General features: G+C 33.9%; 1 protein-coding gene across 1 annotated transcript; it reads right to left on the reverse strand.

Moving 5' to 3' along the window:
- LOC117930183 (probable pectinesterase 55) lies at positions 1-27589 on the reverse strand. The gene is made up of 7 exons (XM_034850684.1): positions 27343-27589; positions 21704-21858; positions 21465-21649; positions 1255-1408; positions 1015-1203; positions 313-507; positions 1-225 (listed from the first exon to the last, which is right to left on the reverse strand). The coding sequence occupies exons 1-7, from the start codon at positions 27587-27589 to the stop codon at positions 1-3; spliced, it is 1350 nt and encodes a 449-aa protein (XP_034706575.1).

Consider the following 27589-nt stretch of genomic DNA (forward strand, 5'->3'; position numbering starts at 1 on the left):
TTACTCAGGCTTTCGCCAAGAATCCCATCCCTTTGGATCTATAATGTCTGCAAATTTGGATTGATAGAACAAAACTCTAGCATAAGGCCTCCATGCTCTACCCAGAAATGTTGGACCTTTTCCAATCACATTCGCAGATTTAAACACATAACCCGATGATCCGTTGGCTTGTTCTCTGGCTTGTGCTGTTATAAAACCATATTCTGTCACGTTTATTGTGCAGTCCTGTACATAGAAAGACAGTTAAAAAGAAAATGTTATGTATAATTTAACTCTGAATTATTCACTTGTAGATATTCAGTTGAACTTAACCTGGTAAATGGAGGTGCCACCACCAAAAATGAAGTCAACTACGCCTTCAATGTAGCAAGAGCTGTAGAAATGGTGACCGTTGAAATCCGCTAACGTATCTTGTACACCGAGAAAACCACAGTTATAGAAAGAGCACTTGTCTCCTTGTACGGTGGCCGCAACTCCTGGAGCTACGTCATTAAGATTGTTTGTGTTCTAAGGAAACAATAGGAAATAATGTGATAGTTAATTGTTGTGCAGCATAATCCAATTTACTTTAGATAAGAAGCAAAAAGAAAAAGAGTTAAGGAAAATAAAAATATATTTAAGATCAACAAATTATTTTTATATTTTACTTTAAACTCATTATACTTATTTCATCTATTCTACATAAAAAATTAAATAATTTTAAAATACACAAGTTTTCAACTAATTTTAATTATATTTGATTTTCGTTTGTATATTTCATGACAAAAACAAACACGAGAAAATCATTTTCTTTAATATTTTTTTCTTTTCTTAATACTTTTTGGGAACCAAACACAACCTTGAAGTAAATTATATGTTTTGGGATGATAATTACCTAGCATATATTTGAGGAAAAATGCGGGTCTCCATACTTAGCCAAAATGCCAACAAATTAGGTCAAGAAGGATGACATTCATGATGAGGAGTTGTATTCAAATGCTCTTCTTACATAAAATACACAAATTGGAAAATTACCTTGAAAGTAATATCTTTTGCAATGAAATTGTTTGCGCTTACAACAAAAGCAGCGCCCAAAATGCCTTGATTACCAGTATTCCAAGCAATGATGGTGTTATCTCTGCCGCCACCTTTTATAATCACATAGGGTTTCTCAGGAGGAAACGAGACATTTTCACTACATGCAAGAAGGCATGGCTGAATTATCTACACACAAAATAATATAAAAGAACAAGACAATAGCGCTTACTTATATACGCCAGGGGCAACTTTAATCAAAATCCATTCCTTATTCCCGGACGGAACACCATTTGCAATTGCATCTGAAATTGATTTGAAATCTCCAGGGACTGAGATTTGCTTAGCAATGGAAGCTGGACCTGCTTCAGTACTTAGTATCCAGTCCCCATATCTGAAGAGCAGAAAAACAACAAATAGTACAATAGACTTCATTGAGCTTTTACAGTTGTAAGAACAATGAAAAAGATGAACCACTCAAAACATATGTGAGTTCACACTTTCACACAGATGATGGGATATTTTATGATTCTTAGCACCCAAAATTGAGGTCATCATTGGGAAAATCCTTGACAGTTAAAGAAGTTAATGTTGTACCTATAAAAAGGAGAGAATGCATTTATAGAGGGTAGATAAAATCTAACAAAAATGCAGAATTGGAAAAATCCTAGACAGTTAAGGAAATTAATATTGTATTTAAAATATCAGATTCCTAAGGCTATTGTTTAGTTATCAGAAAATGTGAATAAAAGAAAATAGAAAAAAAATAAAAATAAAAATAGGAAATAGATTTAAAATCAATAAATTATTTCATTTGCTACTTCAAACTCATTTCACTTATTTTTCCATTTCTATATAAAGATTAAATAATTTAAAAATATATAAATTTTTAACTAATTTTAATTACATTTTTATTTTCTTTTGAATTTTTTTTATGTTGAAATCAAATATGAGAAAATCATTTAATATTTTTTTTCTTTCCTTGTTACTTTTCGGGAGCCAAACATAGCATAAATAATTATTGCTAGAAAAGATTTGTGAGGGAAATTCATATATGGGGAAACATGGTAGGGATTTCCTGCTAATTAATAAAAATAAAAAATTATTGCAAAAATGTTATATTAGGGGAGTGTATCACTGCTCATTGAGACTCATTACAAACTTCTCAATTATACTTTGTTGGAAAGCTTATTTTAAATATGGTCATTCATAATACCCTAGATTGAATACTAGAAAAGGGAAATAATATGGTTGTCTTTTAACTACGTGCGACTTCCAACAAAAAGATTTTTTTTTTAAATTTTATTTTCATGGTAAAAGTTCTTCAGGATAAAATTTGTCTTGGCATTAAAACCCTACATTCAATTACATCATCTATTTATTTTATGGTAAATAGTTTTCCATAAGATTTTGACATGAATTTGGTATATATTTAAGATAAAAGTTATTTATAAAAAATATTTTTTAATAAAATTTTGTTATCTATTGTTTTGTTTAACAATTATATTATTATTCATCATAAATAATTAATCACAAGATTTTCTATAAATTTCATACAAATGGCAAAATGTCATATTTAACCATAATATTTATTCATGTCAAATAGTCTTTCATCATGTCTCACAAATTTTGAAGCAAACTTTGTTTGCAGCCATGATCTCCTCAAGATTTTGATCCTCAAAGACTCATCTGTCTGAAAATTGCTTATTCTTCTTAGATTTGCCTTGAACTGACCTTCTCAAGGGGTTTATCTTTCGCTTTGTAGTTGAATTTGTTTTATTGGTAGAGCCATTAATGTTTGGTATGGAATTTGATTTTCTAGTTAATCAAGTCAAAATTTGTGATATTAGAATGATTCTGATGTGAATAACTACATAGGCACCATTGGGGTATAAACACTACTGGAGTTTATTTGACAAGTCTTTCTAAATATATTTGTTGATATAGGTAGAGTGTTTTTTTGGATGATTTGAATTGAAAATTTTGGTTTCTTTTTCTTTCCCCTTAGAGAATAAGAATTATAGAGCTGGATATGAAGATCAATCACGAGAGAGAAAAAAAATTCTTTACTCTGAAATTTCAAAAAGTTCAATAAAAAGTACTAGTTACCAAGACATTGCAGCAAATTTAATATTTTGCTATCATAACTTTAGCCACAAATAAGTTTTTATGGAAAAAAAAGAAGATTTTTGTAACAAATTTTGTTTTTATGCAAAAAAATGATAATTTTAGAGATGACGTTTGTATTCTTGACAAAATAATTATATAAAAAAAAAGGTCCTATGCATGCCAGGTGGAAATATATATATACGTGCCATTTCATTTTAGAAAAATCAATAATTATTTTTAGGATTGAATTAAGCATTAAATCCTAAATCCATCGTTTTTGAATTACATCATTTGTAATTTTTTTAATCTAAATAAAATAAAATTTCTAACGGTTATTTGCTTTTTGTTTTAAGGTTTAGTTCCATAGTTTTCCCTACAATCAAACATAGGTGTTTTCCTTAGAAATCTAGGGCTACACATGGGGGTGGTGAACTCAAAGATTGTAAAGTCATAGACACTGATGGGGTTAGGTCATCAGTGCTCTCCTCGCCGTCCTTCTTGCTATGGCAATGAATCTAATGATCTTGCTCCTTGGCCGTGGCAACAAACCTTGCCATTATGCTAAAGTATTTTCGTTTACCATCTCTTTGGTTTATGGTAAAATCGAGCAAAAGAAAAGAAAAGTGAAAGCGAGGTGGCTAGTGTCGGATGAGTAGAGGGTTCCTTTTTCATTTCCTACATTTTCTTAGTAACCAATTATGTGGTTAATTTGATTTGAAATTTTGTGCATTTTGGTATTTGAGTTCTAAATTTTTCTTAACTGTTAGATTTTCTCGAAAAGATGAACTCTAACATGAGAGTTGAATCTAATATTAGAATCACTTTTTTAATTGTTGAAAGGATTGAAATTTCATATGATGAATTAAGAACCGGTTCTTGCTCTTCCATGAATTCAATTCTATTTTGAAGATGAGTTACTGTGTGTGTGTGTTAAGAAATCTTGTTATTGAATAAATAACTTACTAGCTTATAAATAACCTTAGAAAGATAACTCAAATAGAACTAAAAGTAATCAACGTTTAATAGTCCTAGAAACGTGGTCTATGACTAAAGAATAGATCAAACTAAATAGCACATCCCTTATCAATAGGGAATACAAACAAATCAATAACAAACTACCTAAAAGAAATCCTTTAACATCCTCCCTTAAACTGAATGCTTCAACAATCAATGTACTCCAGGATCCAAACAAACACCCAACAAATCACGTATTTTCAAGAATGCATCTAGCTTTAGAGGTTTAGTCATTATATCAGTAACTTGCTCCTATGTATGACAATGAACCATTTCTACAATTCCATCTTTTGTAAGCTCACAAAGGAAATGAAAACGAACATCAATGTGTTTGCAGTGACCATGCATCACTAGATTCTTAGAAAGCTTGATTTTTGAGTTGTTATCACAATAACTGTTGTAGAATCATGTTGAGCATGGCTGAGACCTTCCAATAATTTTCTTAACCATATTGCTTGACAAGCACATGAAGTTGTAGCAATAAACTCAGCTTCAGTAGTGGACAAGGAGACCACGGGTTGTTTCTTTGAGGACCAAGACACTGCTCCTGAGCTCAACATAAACACATAACTTGAAATGTTTTTCTTATCATCTAAATCCCGAGCATAATTACTATTTGCGTAGGTAATTAGTTCCTCATTTCCTTCCTTCTTGTAGAACACACCAAAATCAATGGTACCTTTCAAGTACCTTAGTATCCTCTTTATTGATTGCAAATGAAGTTCAGTAAGGTAGTACATGAATCTGTTGATGAGACTCACCACAAACATAACATCCAGTCGAGTGGTAGTCAAATACATAAGACGTCCCACAATCTTATAGAAAGTATTGTCAATCTTCACTCCATCTCCATTTTTTTTGTAAGCTTGAGTCCAGGAACCATAAGGTTGTGAACTGGATTGCACTTGTCCATGTTGAACCTTTCCAACAACTCATATGTGGATTTCTTCTGACTAATAAAGATGTCATTTGATCTTTGCATCACCTCAATGCTAAGAAAGTATCTCATTTTTCCAAGATTAGTCATATCAAACTCAAGTATCATGGATTTCTTAAACTTAGCGAACATAATTTCATCATTCCCAATAAATATAAGATCATCCACATAGAGACACACAATCAAGATCTTACCTCATTTTCCAGTTTTGATGAACAAAGTATGTTCACAGTGGCATTTCTTAAATCCTTCATTCATAAAATAGGGCTCTATATGACTATACCAAGCTTGCATAGCTTGTTTCAGTCCATACAAAGCCTTTTTCAATCTATACACCTTCTACTCATTGCCCTTTTGTTCATAGCCAGGAGACTATTCAACAAAGACTCACTTAGTTCACTGTGTAAGAAGGCTGACTTTACGTCTAACTGGTAGATTGTCCACTCCTTTAGAGCTGTAAGAGAAATCACCACTCGAATTGTATCTAACCGAGCTACAAGTACAAAAACCTTAGTATAATCCACCTCATGTTCTTGACTATAACCCTTTGCTACCAATTAGGCCTTATACTTATCCACTTCTCCATTCTCATTGAGCTTTGTCTTGTAAACTCATTTTAACCCAACTTTCTTTGCTTCAGTAGGTAAATCTATCAACTCCCATGTGTCATTCCTCTTGATGGCTTCTATCTCTACATCAATTGTTTTTCTCCATTTCATACTTTTCACAGCATCGCTAAATGAGACTAGATCATTATTGGCAAACAAAACTTGGTATGCAGTGTCTTCTTCCTCAGATAGACCTTTTTCACTTTCGTAATCTCTCATCCAAGTTGGTGACCTTATGATTATTCCTTCATTAGGATTAAGTAGATTTTCTTCATTTGACTCATCTGAATCATTACCCTCCATATTTTCCATTGTATTGTCATGGTGATCAACTTCAATATTTCCTCTATTGGTACCAACTGGGACTGCTTCTTTGTCACTTTTTCCCTAGTCTAGATCAACTATAATGGTTTCTTCATGACTCTTGTTCCAATCCCAACTATTTTCTTCTTCAAACTTCACATCTTTGCTTACTAGTATCTTCTAAGAGATTGGATCATACAATCTATATGCCTTCGACTCCTCACTAACTTTGAGTAGAACACATCTCACACTCTTGTCATCAAGCTTAATCCTCTTGCTATCAGGAATATGAACATGTGATATGCAGCCAAACATCCTAAAGTGATCAACTGATGGTTTAGATCCACTCCAAGCTTTTTCTGGAGTCATGTCTTTTACCACCAGAGTTGGACTTCTATTCAGAACATATAAATTTAAATTTATTGAAGTTAGATGATGTAAACCAAGTTATTATAGTAAATAAAACAAAAAATCGCCATTATTTTTGTGTTTAAGAACAATAAATAAAATTTATAAATATATAAAAGGATTTAAACTTCAGAAATTATAGATTGAAATTAAAGCAAAGAAGTTGTTTTCCTATGCTTTAAAATGTTCAAACAAATAAAATTTAAAAGATAAACATGCAAATAAATGTTGATAAATTTAATGTGTTAAATTTCATAAAAACAAAAAGGTATGCCCTAACAACTAGACAAAGGGAAAGGAAACTAAAATGTAAGAGAAATATCAATTTTCTTTGCCCTCTCTCATTATATATATTCAATAATGATTCATACCTAATTGGTGTCTCAGCTGATTCGTGTCTAGCTGGTGCTCCTTGATTAAGGGAGTAATCAACCAAATTTATGACCTATTACACCATATACTAGGGTAGCAAAGACAAAGCTACTATAGCATAGTGGCTCTAGGATCGTTCACTGGGATGGGTTTTCACTTCTCAAATGATATTAATTCAAAGCTGAATTGGTGCCTTTTCATTTCAAGGTTAGCTTTAAAAGAAAACATAAAGATGTTTGAACAAAGATTGGTTTTAAGCTAACAAAAAATAATAGCTGATTTTAATTACAAAGAAAAGTGTTTCTTGGAGTTTCAGATCACTAGGCTCAGATTCCTCATACAAAAAGGGAGTTCCGGTCACTTGTTTCTTTTCCTCGCATTAGAGAATTAACATATAGTTCCTTCTCCAACCGATGTTGTACAGATGCTTCCCATTAATGGGTTCAAACACTAAATCTCTCTCACTGATGCACCTTGCAATGACTCATACCTCTCACCTAGCACTTGCCATTCAAGGTGATCTTTTAACCTTAGATTACCCGTCAAAAGCTCGCAAGAGATAACTAATGGATGTCTCCTTGGAGTCCAAAAGCTTACCAAGTGTTGGCTATTCTAGAAAATCCTACCTTCAAGTCACCTCCCAGAGGCTCGCAAGGGGTAAACTAGTGAATCTCCATGGACGGAGATCACTTGCCTTACCAAGTGTTGACCCAGGTGATTTAAAGACGTTTTAAGTTAACTGAAAAGATAAAAACCATTAACGGGTCACACTTTCTCTTCATTAAAAACTAAAACAACAAAACTTCCAATTTATGCATGTGGAAACTTACCCGGCTTTCTTCACTCCAAGAGACAAAGAGCCTAGCCTCTCATCCTCTAAGAAAAATCCTCAGAGTTTGATTGGCTAGAAAGAAAACTAACGAGAAAACAAGAATATATAGGAAAAACAAAGCAAGTGCTCTATTCGTTGATTCTATATATGATATATTATATGATGGCTCATCCTCCTCTTACAATGGATGCAAGGGAGTTTATATAGAAAGGTAATTTACCCTTCCTTGGATACTTCCTAGCTAAGGAATTACATGAGTGGCTGAATACAAGGAGAAAATGGAAATTTAGACATAAAAAATATCAAAAGAAAAGATCTAAAAGAGTCGGTGCACAACTATCGAGAAGCTTCAGGACCGTTGCACTGTGCAAAATGAGGTCTGCGAGATTTCGCAGATGTACAAAAAGGGCTGCGAAATTACTTCGCAGCAAAAGGTTGATTCTGCAGCGCTGCGAAGTTGGCTTTCATCTTGCGGTGTTTGGCTTCCATCGCGTCATGAAACTTTAGGAGGAATTCCTCAGCTGTGCAAAAAGGCTGCGAAACCATTCCGCAACAAAAGGCTGATTTCGCAACACTTTGCTGAATCCTTCCTTCAGCTTGGAGCAGTTGTCTTCCAAAGGCTGTAACTTCCTCATTTCAGCTCCAAATAGTACACGGTTTGAAGAATTGGATTCTTGACTTCCTGAGCTTTGAAATGGTATATAGAATGTAGAAAATGGACTTCGGGAAGTGCTCCAAAAGTGCAAAAGAAGACTGCAGCTGCTGTCCTCTGTTTTCTCCTCTTTGCTTCTCTCCTTGCATTCCGGATTTGCTTATGGAAAAGGACTTCAAAGCTTTGGTTCTTCATGTTTCTGAGCTCTTCATTGCTTTGCCATGGATTCCAAATAACTCTCCTCAATCTCGAATTGCTTTGGTGATCAAAAAGCTATCAAAACACCAAAACTTAACACAATTTGATTAGAATTGATTGCAAGGGCCCTTAACATGTTAATTGGGTTAAAAGGCAATAACTACCACTCAAAAGTGTTTAAAAGAGTTAATTACAAGCTATGAAATAGCACTTTTTGAGTAGTAATCACTCCCCCAACCGACATATTGCTAGTCCCTTAGCAATGAAGGAGAGAAAAAGAAAAATAAAAAGTATTATAATTTACAACATCATGCTGATCAAAAAACAATTTTCAAGTGGCATGATGATCTAACTCTCACATGGAACAGTAAAGAAATAAAACTCAAACTTCAACAAGAGTTATCAAATAACTTGTCTAATCACAATTCTTAAAGAGAAGGCATTATGCAAATTTAAGCTTTAAAATCATTTCCACTTCCAAAGGACCAAACCTTACTCTTCCACAAAAATCTAAGTGTTACTTATTAGCTTCCGAATATAGTATGTTGAACTAATCTCTCCCCTCAACCTAGTTTTTTTTCAAAGCTTAGCAAACTAATCAACCTCCAATAGGCTAAGAACGCACCTCTTTTTTTCACAATTTTTTTTTTTCTTGTAGGAGTGCAAAGCTTAAAGGCATTCTTTTCTAAATTGTCCATGTAACGGGGGTCCATCGATGACTCCCAACCAATCAAGGTTTAGGGCATCAAGCTTTAAGGATTTTTCAACCACTAACTCCTCGGATTTCACCCCCGGACTTTTGAGAATGAATTTTTAATACCCAAGCACCTACAGTATGTTAAACTACACCTATCCACCCTTATAACGAGCATTGAGGTCGGTGACTCCCAACCATTGAAGGCTTAGAGCACCAGGTTTTAAAGATTTTCACCATATACCCCTCGGACCTTGCTCGGGTTTCAAGGCAAGCAAACATTTTTTCTTTCTTTCTCTTTTTTTTTTTTTTCAAAGACTCATTGGCCTTTTACAAGGTGTCCCAACACTATTAATGAGGTCAAAGGTACCAAGTCTAAAATTTTCCTAAGTCAAGGGGGAAAATAGTTTTTCATCTTATAATCGGAACCTAGTGTGCACAATGTGTGGATAGCTTAAAGTGGAAGAACTGAGGTTGAATTCAATAGATGTTTCAACAATTCATCAACTTTAATAAGCATAATATAAACTCTAAGTCAAGTAAAAAGACAAAAATTCAATTTCTCCCTTTTCATTTTGAAAAATTTTCCTTATTAACCATGGAGAGTAGAATAAAAAACTTAAAAATTTTAAAATTAAGCAAAAAACAACTAAATTACCAAAATAACTTAGCATTATTAACAATACTTACTTCCTCAACTCTCCCCCCAACCAAGCTGAACATTGTCCTCAATGTGACAAAAGCAATTGAAAAAAAATAGGGAGGAAGTGGTACCTCCTGAGTGACATGGAGTCTGAAACCACATGTTTCAAAGAAAACATAAGAGTCAGTGAGTAGAGGAAAAAATGCCAAGTTTAAACAAGAATTGATGTCTATATATGATGTATCATCAGTAATACATCCAATCTCAGAATATAAGACATCAAAACATGAAATTATCTATACTAATATAATAAGTAAATACAAAAAATAAAAAGATGATCAAGTAATGGAAGGGTCCTGTGGAGCTGATGCATCTGTGGTGGCCTCTTGAGTGGGTTGGATTAGCACTTTGACCTCTGCTTTGGTAGTCTCCTTAGGTGGCATAGTCTCCTCAGTTGGAGCTCTCAGTTGGAGCTATGGGCTCTGATGGTTTTAAGAGGTAAGAAATGGAATGAGAGGCTTTATGTGTGTGATCTCAGGGTGCACGGGGCTCTCCTCTAGTCTTGGCCACGGCTAAAATGGAGAAAGATGGTTGTTCATGAGTTCCAGAGGGTACTCAGCTGGTGCGTGGGGCTCTGTTGGCATTTTAGCAACTTTCCTTAGCTTTGCAAGGTGCTTTTGCAAACTTCCCTCCATTTTGCAAGTCAATTTCGAAATTTGAAGGCCATTTCGAAGCTTGGAGGTGATTTTGCAGCCATTTCGAAGCTTGGAGATGATTTCATAGCCATTTTGAAGCTCAAAAGTGATTTGGCAGCCCAAAAGTGCCCTGCGAAATGGAGCTTTGGCTGCGAAATTGGAAGTTTTTACGTTCACAGCCATTTCGCAGCTTTGAAATACCCTGCGAAATTGGGCTTTGGGTGCGAAATTGGGAGTTTTTATGCTTCGCAGCCGTTTTGCAGCTGCGAAATAAGGGTCACTGTGCTGCAAAAATGGCACTCGTGTGCCAAAAGTTGGTTTTGCAGCTTCGAAATCCTCTGCGAAATGGAGCTTTCTCTGCAGAAATGAGATCTTTCATGCTTTGGTGGTTCGCAGCCGTTTCGCAGCTGCGAAATTGAGGTCACTGTACCGCGGAATGGCACTTGTGTGCCAAAAGTTGGCTTCGCAGCTGCGAAACACCCTGCGGAATGGAGTAATGGCTGCGGAATTGGGGCTTTTTACGCCTTAGTGGTTCGCAGACCACTTTGCAGCTGCGAAATGGGGGCTCATGTGCTGCGAAGTGGCACTCGTGTGCCAATCTTGGATTCGGAGCTACGAAAATTTTCGCAGAGGATTGAAAAGTGTTGCGAATTGATTTCACAACAAAAGGCCGATTTCGCAGAGAATTCCTCTTTTGCTGCGAAATCTCGTAGAGCTCTTTTTCTCCCCTGTTTTTGCTCTATTTTCGCTCCGATTTCTTCCCGATTTCTTTCTTTGCATTTTCTCCCACCTGAGATCATTCAAAAACCTATATTACATCAAAACAAAGTAGAATTAAAGCATTAAAATTAAAATTAAAGCATTGAAATCAAAATTAAAACTTTGAAATCAAAATTAAAACAAGTAATAAGTAAAACAAAAAGATATGGACTATCTAGTCTTTAGAAAGACTAAGTCCATCAAAAAATTTGATCCTGATTTAGCTTGCCCGGATCCCATATGAAGTTTGCATCTCTCACTTGGGACTTGCTTTGTATGATTTTCCCATACAAAGCTTGGAGAAAAAGCGGATGCATGTGTTTCATCATTTCTTCCTTGATGACTATCCTCTGTGGCTCTCCTTGTACATTAACATCATAGCCATCTTTCTCTATCCTTTTCCCCTTTTTCTTTCCTTTGGTTTCCTCCCTCTTTTCTTTCTCTGTTTCACTCTCTACCTTATGCTCTAACTTGCATGTGGGCAGATCAACCTCTTTACCACTCCTCAGAGTGATCACTTCTTTGACTTCCCTCTTTTGTGAAAATTCTCCCTCCTTAGCCTCCATTTCATGGATACTCTTGGAATTTTGATAGGGTTGAGAAGGAGAGTTTTCTTTCTCTTGCACTTTGTTGAGGTTGGCAAACCTTGAAATTGAATCTTGGAGATTACCTATCTTCTGAGATAGATCATTTTGCACTTCATCCATCTTTTTGTTCAATGAACTCTCTACACTGTCAATTCTTTGAGAGTTGATGGATTTGTTAGCTTCAACAAAGTCTTCCATGACCTTGTTAAGATTCATCATAGCTTGTTCAAGGTTTGAGGCTTGCTGTGGTGCTTGAGCAGGTTGCTGATACTGAGGTGGCTGTGGTTTCCAAGAGAAATTTGGATGGTCCCTCCAATTGGAATTGTAGGTGTTGCAATCACCAAACATTTCCTTCTCCACTGGAATGGTAGGACACTCCTTCACCAAGTGCTCATAAGATAGACAAATGGCACAAGACATAGCTTGCAATGGTGTCTGAGAGATGGCTTGCACTTCTTGCATGTTCCTCATTTCTAGCTCATCCAATCTCCTTTCCATAGCTGCAATCTCTGCCTTCATGTCCATGCCGTCATTCAAAATATACATCTCACCCTTAGCTTTAGGTTGAGACGTCATTCTTCCCATATCTCTAGCATTTGGTTCACCCCATTCTCTTGAAAATTCAGCCACATAACTCATGAAGTTCATGGCTTCCTCTGCTATGGTATTCAATATGGCATGCACAACTAGCAATTTGTGAATTAAGAACAGAGAACACAAAAGAAAACAAAAGAAAAACAATTCAAAGAAAGAAAATTAAGGTAAACTAAAAACTAAATAAAAGGTATACTAAAATATGAACAAAGAAAAATAAAGAAATAAAAAGAGTTAGTAAAAGGAAAAGAAAAGTCACCAAACTTGTGATGAAGATCACAAGTACTCTAGAAAAGGTGATATCACTGTAAAGTGGCACCATCCCCGGCAACGGCGCCATTTGATTCATGTCTAATTGGTGTCTCAGCTGATTCGTGTCCAGCTGGTGCCCCTTGATTGAGGGAGTAATCAAAAAAATTTATAATCTATTACACCATATACTAGGGTAGCAAAGACAAAGCTACTATAGCATAGTGGCTCTAGGATCGTTCATTGGGATGGGTTTTCACTTCACAAATGATATTAATTCAAAGCTGAATTGGTGCCTTTTCATTTCAAGGTTAGCTTTAAAAGAAAACATAAAGATGTTTGAACAAAGATTGGTTTTAAGCTAACAAAAAATAATAGCTGATTTTAATTACAAAGAAAAGTGTTTCTTGGAGTTTCAGATCACTAGGCTCAGATTCCTCATACAAAAAGGGAGTTCCGGTCACTTGTTTCTTTTCCTCGCATTAGAGAATTAACATATAGTTCCTTCTCCAACCAGTGTTGTACAGATGCTTCCCATTAATGGGTTCAAACACTAAATCCCTCTCACTGATGCACCTTGCAATGGCTCATACCTCTCACCTAGCACTTGCCATTCAAGGTGATCTTTTAACCTTGGATTACCCGTCAAAAGCTCGCAAGAGATAACTAATGGATGTCTCCTTGGAGTCCAAAAGCTTACCAAGTGCTGGCTATTCTAGAAAATCCTACCTTCAAGTCACCTCCTAGAGGCTCGCAAGGGGTAAACTAGTGAATCTCCATGGACGGAGATCACTTGCCTTACCAAGTGTTGGCCCAGGTGATTTAAAGACGTTTTAAGTTAACTAAAAAGATAAAAACCATTAACGGGTCACACTTTCTCTTCATTAAAAACTAAAACAACAAAACTTCCAATTTATGCATGTGGAAACTTACCCGGCTTTCTTCACTCCAAGAGACAAAGAACCTAGCCTCTCATCCTCTGAGAAAAATCCTCAGAGTTTGATTGGCTAGAAAGAAAACTAATGAGAAAACAAGAATATATAGGAAAAACAAAGCAAGTGCTCTGTTCGTTGATTCTATATATGATATATTATATGATGGCTCATCCTCCTCTTACAATGGATGCAAGGGAGTTTATATAGGAAGGTAATTTACCCTTCCTTGGATACTTCCTAGCTAAGGAATTACATGAGTGGCTGAATACAAGGAGAAAATGGAAATTTAGACACAAAAAATATCAAAAGAAAAGATCTAAAAGAGTCGGTGCACAACTATCGGGAAGCTTCAGGACCGTTGCACTGTGTAAAATGAGGTCTGCGAGATTTCGCAGATGTACAAAAAGGGCTGTGAAATTACTTCGCAGCAAAAGGTTGATTCCGCAGCGCTGCGAAGTTGGCTTTCATCTTGCAGTGTTTGGATTCCATCGTGTCATGAAACTTTAGGAGGAATTCCTTAGCACTGTGCAAAAAGGCTGCGAAACCATTCCGCAACAAAAGGCTGATTTCGCAACACTTTGCTGAATCCTTCCTTCAGCTTGGAGCAGTTGTCTTCCAAAGGCTGTAACTTCCTCATTTCAGCTCCAAATCGTACACGGTTTGAAGCATTGGATTCTTGACTTCCTGAGCTTTGAAATGGTATATAGAATGTAGAAAATAGACTTCGGGAAGTGCTCCAAAAGTGCGAAAGAAGACTGCAGCTGCTGTCCTCTATTTTCTCCTCTTTGCTTCTCTCCTTGCATTCCGGATTTGCTTATGGCAAAGGACTTCAAAGCTTTGGTTCTTCATGTTTCTGAGCTCTTCATTGCTTTGCCATGGATTCCAAATAACTCTCCTCAATCTTGAATTGCTTTGGTGATCAAAAAGCTATCAAAACACCAAAACTTAACACAATTTGATTAGAATTGATTGCAAGGGCCCTTAACATGTTAATTGGGTTAAAAGGCAATAACTACTACTCAAAAGTGTTTAAAAGAGTTAATTACAAGCTATGAAATAACACTTTTTGAGTAGTAATCAAATAACAAAATTGAGGAATTGTTTCGATAACAAAAGTTTGTTTCAATTTTTGTCTTTTTTTTTCAAATTTGATTGTTTTTTATGTCCTAAACAACCTAAGTTTGTCTAATATAAGTATTTCTTGTAACATTGTTTTTATTGGTGTTGAAAGTTGTTTTTTTTTTTTTTTTTTTTGCAAAATTTATAAGGATAATAAAGGGTTGATCTATTGATTTAGACAATGTTGATGTGATGATTCTCTTATCTTCCTTCCCAGAGTAGAAGAAAATAAAATTTGAGAAATTTTTATTATTTATTGACTAAAATGTTGGAGTGATTTGCACAATTTAATTGTTGTTAAACTTATTTAATATCTTTGTAAGAGTTTGTTTATCCTTAGTTCGAGGAATTTTAAAGGGTGAGACATTGATTAGATTATTATCAAAAGTCAATTGATAATTATTTAGTGGTTGTTATGATCCTTATTCAGTTATTATAGTTGCAATTTTTTAAGAGGTTTTCTAAGTTGAAAAAACCAGTGAAAAAAAGGAATAATCATCTTAATTTGTTGTAAATAATTTTCATATTATTTTGTTAAAGCATTTCCAGCTTGAGGAGGAAGGGATTTGAATTATTATTATTATTATTATTAGTCTCATTATAAAGAGCAAAAAAATCTTTTAAATAAAGGTATTGTTAGGAACAAAAGAGCTTTGTTGTTGAATAACATTTATTTGAGAAGTATTCAATTTAATTTGAGTAGGAAATATAAGTTGAAATTCTTGTTCATAAATGGAATAAGAACATTTGAATTAAAATATACACTATTTAAATTAGTATTTGAAGTAAATGGTCTTGAAGAAAGGTGTTCTTGAACAAAAGGATTTCTTGAAGACAAACCAAATTCAATTTGAATAGTACTATATGTATGTTTAATGATTTCTGAGGGATTTATTAAGGGTGTAATAGGTTTAGAATTCACTAAATCTTTTGATTCCCATTGACCACCTTGAGTAATTTCATTCCATTTTAATTTTTTCAGGAACAAAAGTTTTTGTATTTTTAGGATTATATTGTAAAAATAATGTCCATCTTTTACAATTGACTTACAACTCTTGGATTTAATTGAGTAGTCATTACTTGTAATATATTCTATATATTATTGCTATTGTTTGAGCTTGCTCTATAAAGTTCATGTTTTTTGTTTTTATATTTAAACTTAAACTTGACAAAATACTTGGATCACTCAAATTTATGGAAAATTTTGGAAAACATTTAAAATAAATAAGACCATTTACAAGGTTTGAATCAATCATATGAAGAATAGAATTAGGAAAATCTTTTTGCTCTAGCTCTAGCATCTCTTAGGCAAAAAAATATTAGAATATCTAACCCTAGTCAAAATAAAGGTTTCATTGCTATTTGAACCAAACTAATATGAATGTAATTATATTTCTTTCTATAATTATGTATAATGTTTTGATTTCATAACTATAATGTTTATATATTTTGATTAATAGAGATAGTTTGTTCTTTAATTTTTATAGAATAGTTTTAACTAGACTCAAAGCTTCCATCACATCTATTTCTTGACTATTAATAATATTTTGATTATATAATGCAAATGATGATGATGTAAATAAAGATGCAAAACTATTAGTCCAAAAAGATCTAACCGAACTAGATCTACTCAATTTTCCCATAATATTACTTAATGTCATAGTGTATAATCATAATCTCATCTTTTGTTAATTTCAAAGAAATTTTCGAATAGGGTCCACCCATGGGAATCGAGACTTATAATACTATTGCCCTAACCAAATTGTCAACAGGGTTCACCAATCTATTCATGGAAAGTCCTTTAATTAACTTAGAACTTAATTATTGATTATAAACAGTTTCAATCCATAATATTAATTAGTTTAAGCATAACCTGTCACTGATACCATTTGTAAACCAAGACAAAAAACAATTATATTTGAGAAGAAAGGCAAAAATTGAAACAAACTTTGTTATTGAAATAATACCTTAATTTTACAAGAAGAGTTTGAGCAAGAATCTTGAACTGGTACAAGACTTTAATTACAATAAGAAAATATAAAAAGATAGATGGACAAAAGGATAGATGGTTTTCTATGTTAAGAAAACTCTAAATTTTGCAATGCAAAAAAGGCTTCTAAAATAGAGAACTTCTATGGTTTTGAAGAATTTTGAAATCTATGAACTTGATCATTTGGCAATAGATTTGATCTACAAAGAGGGCATGTTACCTGACCCTAATCCATCCAAATATCTATGCACTCTTTATGGAACACATGAGAAAAAATTCCTACCTCTCTCACTTCATGCCTTGCTTCTATGCAATTCAAGCATATCGCATATTCAGAATCATCTTCTTTACATGCACCTGCACCTACACCTGCACTTGACCTCTCCAAAAGGCGACTATATTCTACTAACAAAAGTTTCTCCTTTCTGGATTCAATTATGTAGTTGGCGGGAACTGGGGTTAGCAAAGAACAAGGGTGAGGGTATTCCTTTGAGAAACCATCAGGATCTTGTTCATATTTGCCTAACGGGGGAATATAAGAGAGTATAAAAGCGACCATTGATAGACATAAATTATCTAAACATGCTCATAACAATCCTTACATAGTAATTAGATCATAAGCAATATTGAAAATAGATTAAAAACGTATCTCTCGCCATTGCCATTCTCACAAACTCATGGGTTAAAAACAATGTCTTTATTTTTATGGTTTTAGGTGTTTCCAAACCTTTCTTAACCATCTTTTTAGGTGGTTTTTTTTTAGACTGAAAGATATTAAAGGCTTAGGGGACCCAACCCATTAGTGTTCTACCCTTTTAAAGACTCTTTCCATCATAGAGTCTACTTCGAGTGTGCACAAAACATGGGCCAATGATGCGAACGTGGTTCTGAACATTAATCCTCGTTTCTAAATTGATGGAATGAATGTGGACCACATTCCGAATCACGTCTTCTATTTGTTACCGAAGGTCTAAGAGAAACAAAATCCCAACATTCTCCTACTTAGTCCATATATTCCATCATTCACCATAGCAAGAATAAAACACATGAATCACGACGATAGGTCCTCTAAAACCGAGTATTATCTTTCATGTATCACAATGCATCATGTCTCTTAAACACTAGCCCATATAACTTAATGAATAAGCCCTATGTTTATTCTAGGTCCAAAGATTAACAATATTTCTCAACAAATAAATAAGTTTACAAAAAGAAAATCAAATATGAAAAAACATCACAAATAAAGTTTCATTGAAAATAACATTTGTTCTTATAACGAAAATCACACAAAGGAACTGAGTCCCAATCTATCTACATGATCTTTAAATTTAAACGGTGGCATGCCTTTAGTCAAAGGATGAACAATCATTAATTTAGTGATAACATGTTCAATAACCATTGTTTTATCTCTAACATGTTCTGTTATGGCAAAATACTTTATGTCGATGTGCTTGTTTCAAATACTGCTTTTTTTGTTTTTAGCCATAAAAATGGTATCTGAATTGTCACAATATATTCTCAATGGCCTAGAAATTGAATCCACAACTCTAAGCCCATAAATGAAACTCTTTAACCATACACCATGCGAGGTAGTCTTGAAACAAGACATGAACTCAACCTCCATAGTGGAAGTTGCAGTCAAAGTCTATTTTGTGCTTCTCTAAGAAACAACCCCACCAACTAGCATAAAAACATATCTTGAAGTTGATTTTCGCGAATCAGTGCAGCCAACGTAGTCCGAATTAGAGTCAATCACTTCTAAATTATTAGTCCATCTACACATAAACATGTAGTCTTTGGACCCCTGAAGGTACCTCATCACCTTCTTTGCAGCTTTCCAGTGCTTTATACTTAGATCACTCTGATATCTTCCTAACATTCCAATAGCAAATGCAATATTAGGTATTGTGTAGACCTAAGCATATATCAAACTTCCAACAACAAAAGCATAAGGCATGTTCTTCATTTGTTCCCGCTAAAAATCATTATTCGGGAACTAGTCCAAATTGAATCTATTGCCCTTCACAATGGGAGCTATACTTGGTGAACAATCCTTCATCCAAAATCTCTCTAATACCTTGTTTATATCGCTCATGAGACAAGCCTAAAAAGCCTCGAAATCTGTTTCTATGTATCTTAATGCTAATGACATAAGTCGCATCACCCATATTCTTTATATCAAAGTTTTTAGAGAGAAATTATTTCACCTCATGTAGCAAACCCTTATCATTGGTTGCAAGTAAAATGTCATACACATACAAAACAAGAAAACAAATCTTACTCCCACTAACCTTCTGGTATATACATTGATCCATAATGTTCTCCATGAAACCAAATAAAGAGATAACATCATGAAACTTCAAATACCACTAACGGGATGCTTGTTTCAATCCATATATGGATTTCTTAAGCATGCATGCCAGATGCTTACCACCACTAGAGGAAAATCCTTATAGTTGTTTCATGTAAACCTTTTCCTCTAGATTTCCATTAAGAAAGGCCGTTGTCACATCCATTTGTTGCAACTCTAAGTCAAAATGTGCAACTAATGTCATAAGGATACGAAGAGAATCTTTCTTAGATAGAAGAGAAAAAGTCTTCTTGTAGTCAATTTATTCCTTTTGAGTGAATCCTTTAGCAATGAGTCTTGCTTTATATCTTTCAATGTTGCCCAATGAATCCTTCTTTCTCTTAAAAACCCATTTACATCTAATAGCTTTTGCACCATCGAAACTCAACAAGATTTTAGACTCCATTAGATGCCATAGAATTCATCTTATCTTTCATAGAATTTATACCATAAATTTGACTATTTGCAACTTATGGCTTGTGAAAATGTTTTAGAATCATTTTTAGCTCCAATGTTGTAGTCTTATTAGTAGAGACACAACGTAATCACTAAGTATTGTTGTTTTTATTGCTCTGGTAGATCTCCTTAATGTTGTATCAACATTTTCCTAAGAATCATGTTGCTCAACTAGTTGTTCAATAATTTTTGGCGAACCTTGAACAACTTGATCTACTAGATTGTCATTAGCAGTTTATGGAACTTCAATGATTGGCTATTCATCACTTGTTTGAACTTGAGGGGCGTTGTGAATGACAATCAATCTATCACTTGAAGTGGAAGATTGAGCATCAATATGATCTCTTTTAGAAACACGTCCTGGAATCGATTGCTCCCACTGATCAAGTCATTCTCAAGAAACTTAGCATTTCTTGACTCCACAATCCTAGTTATTTAAGATGGATGGTAGAATCTATACCCTTTAGATCTTTTGACATATCCAATGAAATATGCACTAATGATTCTTGGGTCTAGTTTCTTCTCTTGTCTATTGTAAACTCTTACTTCAGACGGGCATCCCCAAACGCGTATATGTCGCAAACTCGGTTTCCAATCTTTCCATAATTCAAATGGCATCTTGGGGACAACCTTTGTTGGAATCCGGTTCAATATATGCACTATTGTTTTAAGAGCTTTAGTCTACAAGGATTCAGGAAGCTTGGAGTTGCTACGCATACTCCTATCCATGTCCATTAATGTTTGGTTTCTTCTTTCTACCACACCATTCTAGTCTGGGAAACCAGGCATGGTGTATTGAGCAACTATCCCATGCTCTTGAAGAAACTTTGCAAACAGACTAGGTGCTTGTCCATCCTCAGTGTATCTATCATAATATTCTCCACCTCTATCTATTCTCGCGATCTTTATTTGTTTTCCACATTGTTTCTTTACTTTAACCTTAAAAACTTTAAAGGCATGAGTAATCATCTATGAAGGAGATGAAGTATTTTAGACCATACGTGTCCATGTATGGACAAAAAATATCTAAATGTATGATCTCTAATATGTATGTGCTCCTCTTGGCACCCTTCTTAGACTTGTTGGTCTACTTTCCCTTAACACAGTTCACACAAGTGTCAAAATCAGTTAAATTTAAAGTACTGAGTACTCCATCATTTATTAATCTCTTAATTCTCTATATGAAGATATGTCCCAATCTCCAGTGCCACAGCATAGAGGAATCTTCATTCATAACACATCGTTTTGTACTAGTGTGAACATGCATAGCATTATTAGTGGTATCATTTTGCAAATTGATAAAGAAAAGACCATCAGACAATGTGCCATTTCCAACCAAATTAGATTTATAAAACAAATTGAAAGATGTCTCATAAAAACTAAAGGAATAACCCAAAGGTACAACTCTTGCAACTGAATTAAAATGCATGTTTCAACAACCTCCACATGTGAACATATCTTGTTTCTTAAATAAATGCATTGCTCACTTGGCATTGGCTTTCTTAGGTTTTGCATACCCTACAAGGTATTTAAAACATGGATTGTAGAACCAAAATCAATCCACCATCAACCATATTAGATTCATAACAAACAAATGAGATTGGTTCACCTTTCTTCTCAAGCCATTTTTGGAATTTGGTACAACCCTTCTTCATGTGCCCTTTATTTTTGCTAAAAAAAAAAAAACACCTATTTGCCTTCTTGATTCCACTTTGGGGTGATATTTACCTTTCCCTTTCTTTTTGGCTTAAATCTGATCCTTTCCTTCCATTGCCATTAATGCACTCTCACCCAATTCCATTTTCAACATTTCCTTTTCTTGAACACACATGGTTAGAAGTTCATAAATTGACCACTTATCCTTGTGTGTGTTGTAGGATATTTTGAAGGGTCCATATTGCTGTGGAAAAGTGTTTAAAATATAGTGCACAAGGAAAGAGTCAAACATTTCAACCTCAAGTGTCTTCAATTGTGCCGCAATGTCCCTCATTTGCATTATGTGCTCTTGCACACCACTCACATTAGTAAACCTTAAGGTTGAAAACTTCATTATCAAGGTGTTGGAAAGTGCCTTAATTGAAGTCACAAATTGCTCATCAATACCCTTCAGTAATGCCTTGAGATTGTTGTGCTAATTGACAGAACCACAAATACCAACAGAGATTTTGGTCTTTATGAACATCACACTAAGGCGATTTGATCGCTCCCATTCTTCATAAAGAGCCTTTTTAGTTGTAATACCAGTGTCAGTAATGGTTGGCTTGTCTTTTCTAATAGCATAATCAATGTCCATACACCCCAAATGAAGGAGAATTATCTCCTTCCAAGTATAGTTATCACCTTCAAGTCGGGAATGTCACATTTTATATCAGAGAAATTCATAGGTTGCATGACTTCACAAAATTAAACATGCATGCTTATATTTCAAAATTGAGACTAATAACCATATATTGTGTTTTACCAATGTAAATCATGTTCTAAAATTATGAATCTAGTGACATAAAACTTGTTTGTGGGCTAAAGTTCTAATTCAATTAGATCCATGTAAAACCTTATAATAAAACTATCAAATTATGTTCCTTTTCCTAATTCCTATTGGTAATTAAAAAATATAATTTGATATTCCATCCTAACTAATCATACAAGTATAAAACAAATTCTTGTGGGATAAAATTTTATTATATCAAATATGATTAATTATCTGTAATGTCATTTTTCTATATGTGATCATATATAATTTTGCATAATTAAAGATGTTATGGCTACTCCCTAATTAATTAAAAATATTTGACATTTAATTAATTCACAAGAAAAGCTCTTATAAATTGCATGAAACCATAAGCAATATGTACACAAAAAAACTGAATATCAATGTACTAATATTATTCAACTTAATATTACATGTATAATAAAACAATAAATCATACACACAAAATTTTGAAATAAATATTATAAGCACATAAATATCTAAAATTAAATCCATAAAGAGCCTTTAAGAATTAATTTAATGTGCAAAATTATTTAACTTAATGTTGTATGCATAATAAAAAAAATATACATACAAATAACAAAAATAAATAATTTAGCACATAAAATATCCATAAAGAAATTCATAAATTAAAATATCTAAAACACGAAATTTTATTTTTTATTTTGTATTTAAGATTGTTGTTAGGAGGAGTCGAACTTGGGCAGTGGCTAGGGAAAAGTAAGGCCGAGACTAACTAGGCTATTGTCTTTTTTCTTTTTTCTTTTTACTTATTTCTTCCTTCTTTACAATCAAAATGACATGCCCTATGTAGTTGTCTTCTACCTTCAACTAGGTCTATTTGACCCGTTTGTGACTCGAAATGAAACCCGATGGTTTCCATGTATTCCAGACACCAGATTGAGGATTTAAATAATAAAAATGTTAGAAATCTCATTTCCTAATGATTTCTAACCATATTTTTCATCAAAAACTTCAAAAAACCATAATTGTTATACCCATATCTTTCATATCAAAATGCTTGGTCAACATTTTCTTGGTAGCTCTAAATATTGTTGGGATTAAGCCCCTAAAAGAATGACATGATATAACAAAGTTACGCCTAACTATCCTCTTGCTATCTCTTTCGTGTATTGACATTGATTTGAGCATTCAACCCATGTCTCTTATATTGTACATGACTTAGGTGCATTAGGAATTGCATAGAAGATACAGTCATGGGTTCCTTGTAAGTAGATAAGTTGTCCACAGTTGGTTCATGGATTTAGGCAATCTGTTAGAGACTGTAGGACACCACCTCCTAATTAGAGGGATGACTTGTCTTGGTTGTTAGGATGAGTTTCCCATGGTGAGTGTAGTATGTGATGAACATTGGACAGGACCTATGGCGAATCATGGCACAAGGTTATCAATTGTCATGATTCACCAAGCTACTATATTGCATGGACTCTCAATCTTGAGAGGATATTAAGCTTGTGCCAAAATCAATAGGAGGCCTTGACCTATGGGTGAGACCCTAAAATGGTCATATATTCCTATGGATTGGGTAACTGTTGATAGAGGTAGGTGGCAACAGGTATTCTTAATAAAGGCATCATGATATCTCATGGGATTGAGACAATGTGTCCCCTTAGGTGATCTAAAGGACATGTGATCATTAAATCAGTGGTCATAGTAATTCCTTTAGTGGAATTTGACATATGCTTCTTGGAGTTAGGATATGTCATTTAATCAGATAATAAGTGAGATCTCTAACTCAAGGATTTGAGAAGTAATCTTGATAGGTGATAGCACTACCTTGTTAGATTACAGACACGAATTCATGGGGAATCTGTAAGCAGTAGATAATAGGTCACTGACTTAAGCACTTGGTGTGTCATTATAATATATATAGGGTACTAGAGTGTAGTTGACTCTGTATAGTGGGATGTTGAGTCAATTTCTGAATTTGATTATAAGAGAGCCAATACTCCTATAGGTCCCAATGGTCCTCACTTTGAGCTTATATTCCTTATTGGCATGACTTATAAGGGTTAGATGGGTTTTTAGTTCACTTTTGTGCATAAAGGCGTTTTGTTAATTATGCAAGCTTGCACAAGAATATGTGAGTAGTATCTCTTGACTAGGATAATTGATTAATTAGGCCTTGTATGGTTAATTAATCAATTAGCAACCTTTTTGGGCTAGATTAAGTGACCTAAGCCTATGGTGGGCTTAAGTGACCTAAGCATATGGTAGGCTTAAGTCACTTAAGCCCAGTAGGAATCCTAAAACACCCCTTTAGGGGTTAGGGTTTCTAAGTCTTACCATTCTCCCCTTCAGTCCAGAGAGAGAATGCTAGTCTCCACCCTTGAGATCTCCACCATCTCAGTGCCTAGACACAAGGAAGAGTCAATAGGTGGAAGGTCATGGTGTTTATGAGATCCATTACGACTTTAGAGTTATCTACTACGATTGGAATTGATATGGGAATATTTAAATCAAAGGTATGTGTCTTTATTCTCTAGATCTATGTTTTCTATGGTTTTTTATTATACCTATTTGTCCATTACAATAGATTTAGAGAGTTTACGATACATTTTCATGCATCTTACATGATTTAGGGCATGGGAATAGAGTAATCTAGGGTTCCCAACAATGAGATTATTATTACTTCCAAAAATTAGCATATCATCCATGTACAAACATACTATTACATAACCATTTAGTGTGCTCTTAGCATAAACGCGTTTATCACATTCATTGATCTTAAAGACATTTGACATCATAATATTGTCAAATTTCTCATGCCATCGTTTTGGTGCTTGTTTTAATCCATACAAAGATTTAACAAGCTTGCACATCTTTTTCCCTTGTCTAGGAGCAATAAACTGTTTAGGTTGTTCCATATAAATCTCTTATTGCAATTCACCATTTTAAAATGTTGCCTTAACATTCATTTGATTAATTTGAAGATTATGTAATGTAGCAATTGAAATCAATACTCTAATGGAAGTTATTCTTGTGACTAGTGAATATGTATAAAAAAAGTCAAGGCCTTCTTTTTTGTTTAAAACCTTTAGCTACCAGTCTAGCTTTATATTTATCAATTAATCCATCAGCCTTCAATTTTCTTTTAAAGATCCATTTACAAGCTGAAGCTTTATTACTTGGTGGATATCCACCAGTTCCCATGTATGATTTTTCATGATGGATTCAATTTCACCATTAATAACTTCTTTCTAGAACGGAGCTTCTGGAGTGGACATTGCTTTCTTAAATATATGAGGTTCATTTTCTAACATGTATGTTAGATAATCAAGACCAAATGACTTAGATACTTTGGCCTTTTTACTACATCTAGGTTCTTCAACATCTTGATGACTATTACTAGCAACCTCATATGTTCTTTTCTAAGAACTTTTCTCTGGTATACTTTCATAAGGAAAGGTGTTTTAAAAAAAATGGGCCATTTCTTGACTCAATGATAGTATTTTCATGAATATCAAGAATATCTAATTTATATACAAGGGACCTATATGCACTACTATTATTGGCATAACTAATAAAAGCACAGTCAATTGTTGTAGGCCCTATCTTAACCTTTTTGGGATTAGGAATATCTACTTTAGCTAAACCCATGCTTTCAAATATTTACAAGATGGTTTTATTCCTTTCCATAATTCATATGGAGTTACATCATTTTTCTTGTGTGATAGAATGTGGTTAGTGGAAAGAATTGCTTCCTTTCCACAAATTTTAGGGTAAACTATAACTTATTAACATAGCATTCATCATATCCTTTAATGTTCAGTTCTAGCGTTCAACAATACCATTTGATTGAGGTGAATAATAAGCAATGATTTGGTGAATAATACCCTGTTCTAAACAAAACTCATCAAAAGGCGCTTCATATTCTCCACCATTATTGCTTCTTATCATTTTTATCTTCTTGCTGAGTTGATTTTCAGTCTTATTCTTATAGTGTTTAAACACTTCCAAGGCCTCATATTTGCTTTTTAGTAAATATACATAACTATATCTTGTGCAATCATCAATGAAAGTAATGAAATATTTTTTCCCTCCTCTAGTTTACATAACTTTAAATCATAGATATTACTATGAATTAATTATAAAAGTTCAGTGTTCCTTTCTATAGAATGAAAGAATGCTTTAGCTAGCTTAGCTTCTACACATGTCTCGCACTTGTGATTAGGATTAAAGTGAAAGTTTGGCCATAAATTTAAATTTCTTAATTTGCACAAATAATTGAAATTCACATGTCCTAATCTATCATGCCACAAATTAAAAAGACTCAAGAAAATTAGCAAAAGAACTAGCTTTATTATCATTGAAATCTCATAGGAGAGTCATTACACACATCTAAAAAAGCCCATTTGCAAGATACCCTTTACCCACATACACCCCATTCTTGGTGACTACAAACTTACAAGATTTAAAAACCATATTGAACCATTTTTACTTAATAATGAGCTAAACACTAGATTCTTACAAATATTGGGCACATCCAACACATTATTGAGAGTGAGTTCCTTTTCTGAGGTCATCTTCAATATCATCTTTCCCATGCCTTCAATTTTGGAAGTAGTTGAATTACCCATGTATATCTCTCTTCCCTTTATTTGTACATAAGAAGAAAACATCTTTATATTCAAACATACATGACGAGTAGCTCCTGTGTATATCCCCCATTACTTGGGGTTGTCTATTATATTGGCTTCAAACACCACAATAAAAAGCATTAGATCTAACACATCAGTTTCTAGTTTCTCCTCTTCAGCCATATATACTTGATTTTACTTGTCATGTCCTTTGGAACAACAATCCTTAGCTTGCTAGTCTTGTTTGTTGCACATGGAGCATTTTCCATTGATTTTTTAAAACTTGCTTTATATCACTGGCCCATTTTATGCTCTACCAAGTTTTCCTTGGATTCTATAGGAAACTTTCTTGACTTCTTGTCAAAAATTCCATTGTCTTCTTTAATCCTTAATCTCACAATCAAGTCCTTAAGTCCCATTTCCTTGTGCTTATTCTTCATGTAATTTTTGAAATCTTTCCAAGAAAGTGATAATTTTTCAATTATAGTTGCAACTAAGAAAGTCTCACTTAATACCATTTTTTTTTGCATGTATCTTATGTAGAATTATTTGTAGTGCTTGGACTTGACTCATAACTACCTTGGAGTCTATCATTTTCAATTCCAGAAATCTATTGACTACAAATTCTTCAAACCAGTATCCTCTATCTTGTGTTTTTTTCTCTAGCTAAGGACTCCCAAAGTTCCTTAGCAGTTCTTATTGGACCATACACATTGTATAATATGTTGTCCAAACCATCGAGGATGTAATTCTTGCACAAGAAATCAGAATGATTCCAAGCTTCCAAAGTTGCTTGCACTTGTTTATCAATTTCATCATTCTTGAACATAGAGGCATCCTTATATAGGACCTGAGCAAGATTCAGAGTTGTAAGGTAGAACAATATTTTTTGTTGCCACCTCTTGAATTTCTTCCTAATAAACTTCTCAGGTTTCTCACCTTGTGCAACAACAAGAGGTCTTATAGAAGATGCAGAAGCCAT

This window comes from Vitis riparia, chromosome 2, assembly GCF_004353265.1.
Source record: "Vitis riparia cultivar Riparia Gloire de Montpellier isolate 1030 chromosome 2, EGFV_Vit.rip_1.0, whole genome shotgun sequence".
Taxonomy (NCBI): domain Eukaryota; kingdom Viridiplantae; phylum Streptophyta; class Magnoliopsida; order Vitales; family Vitaceae; genus Vitis; species Vitis riparia.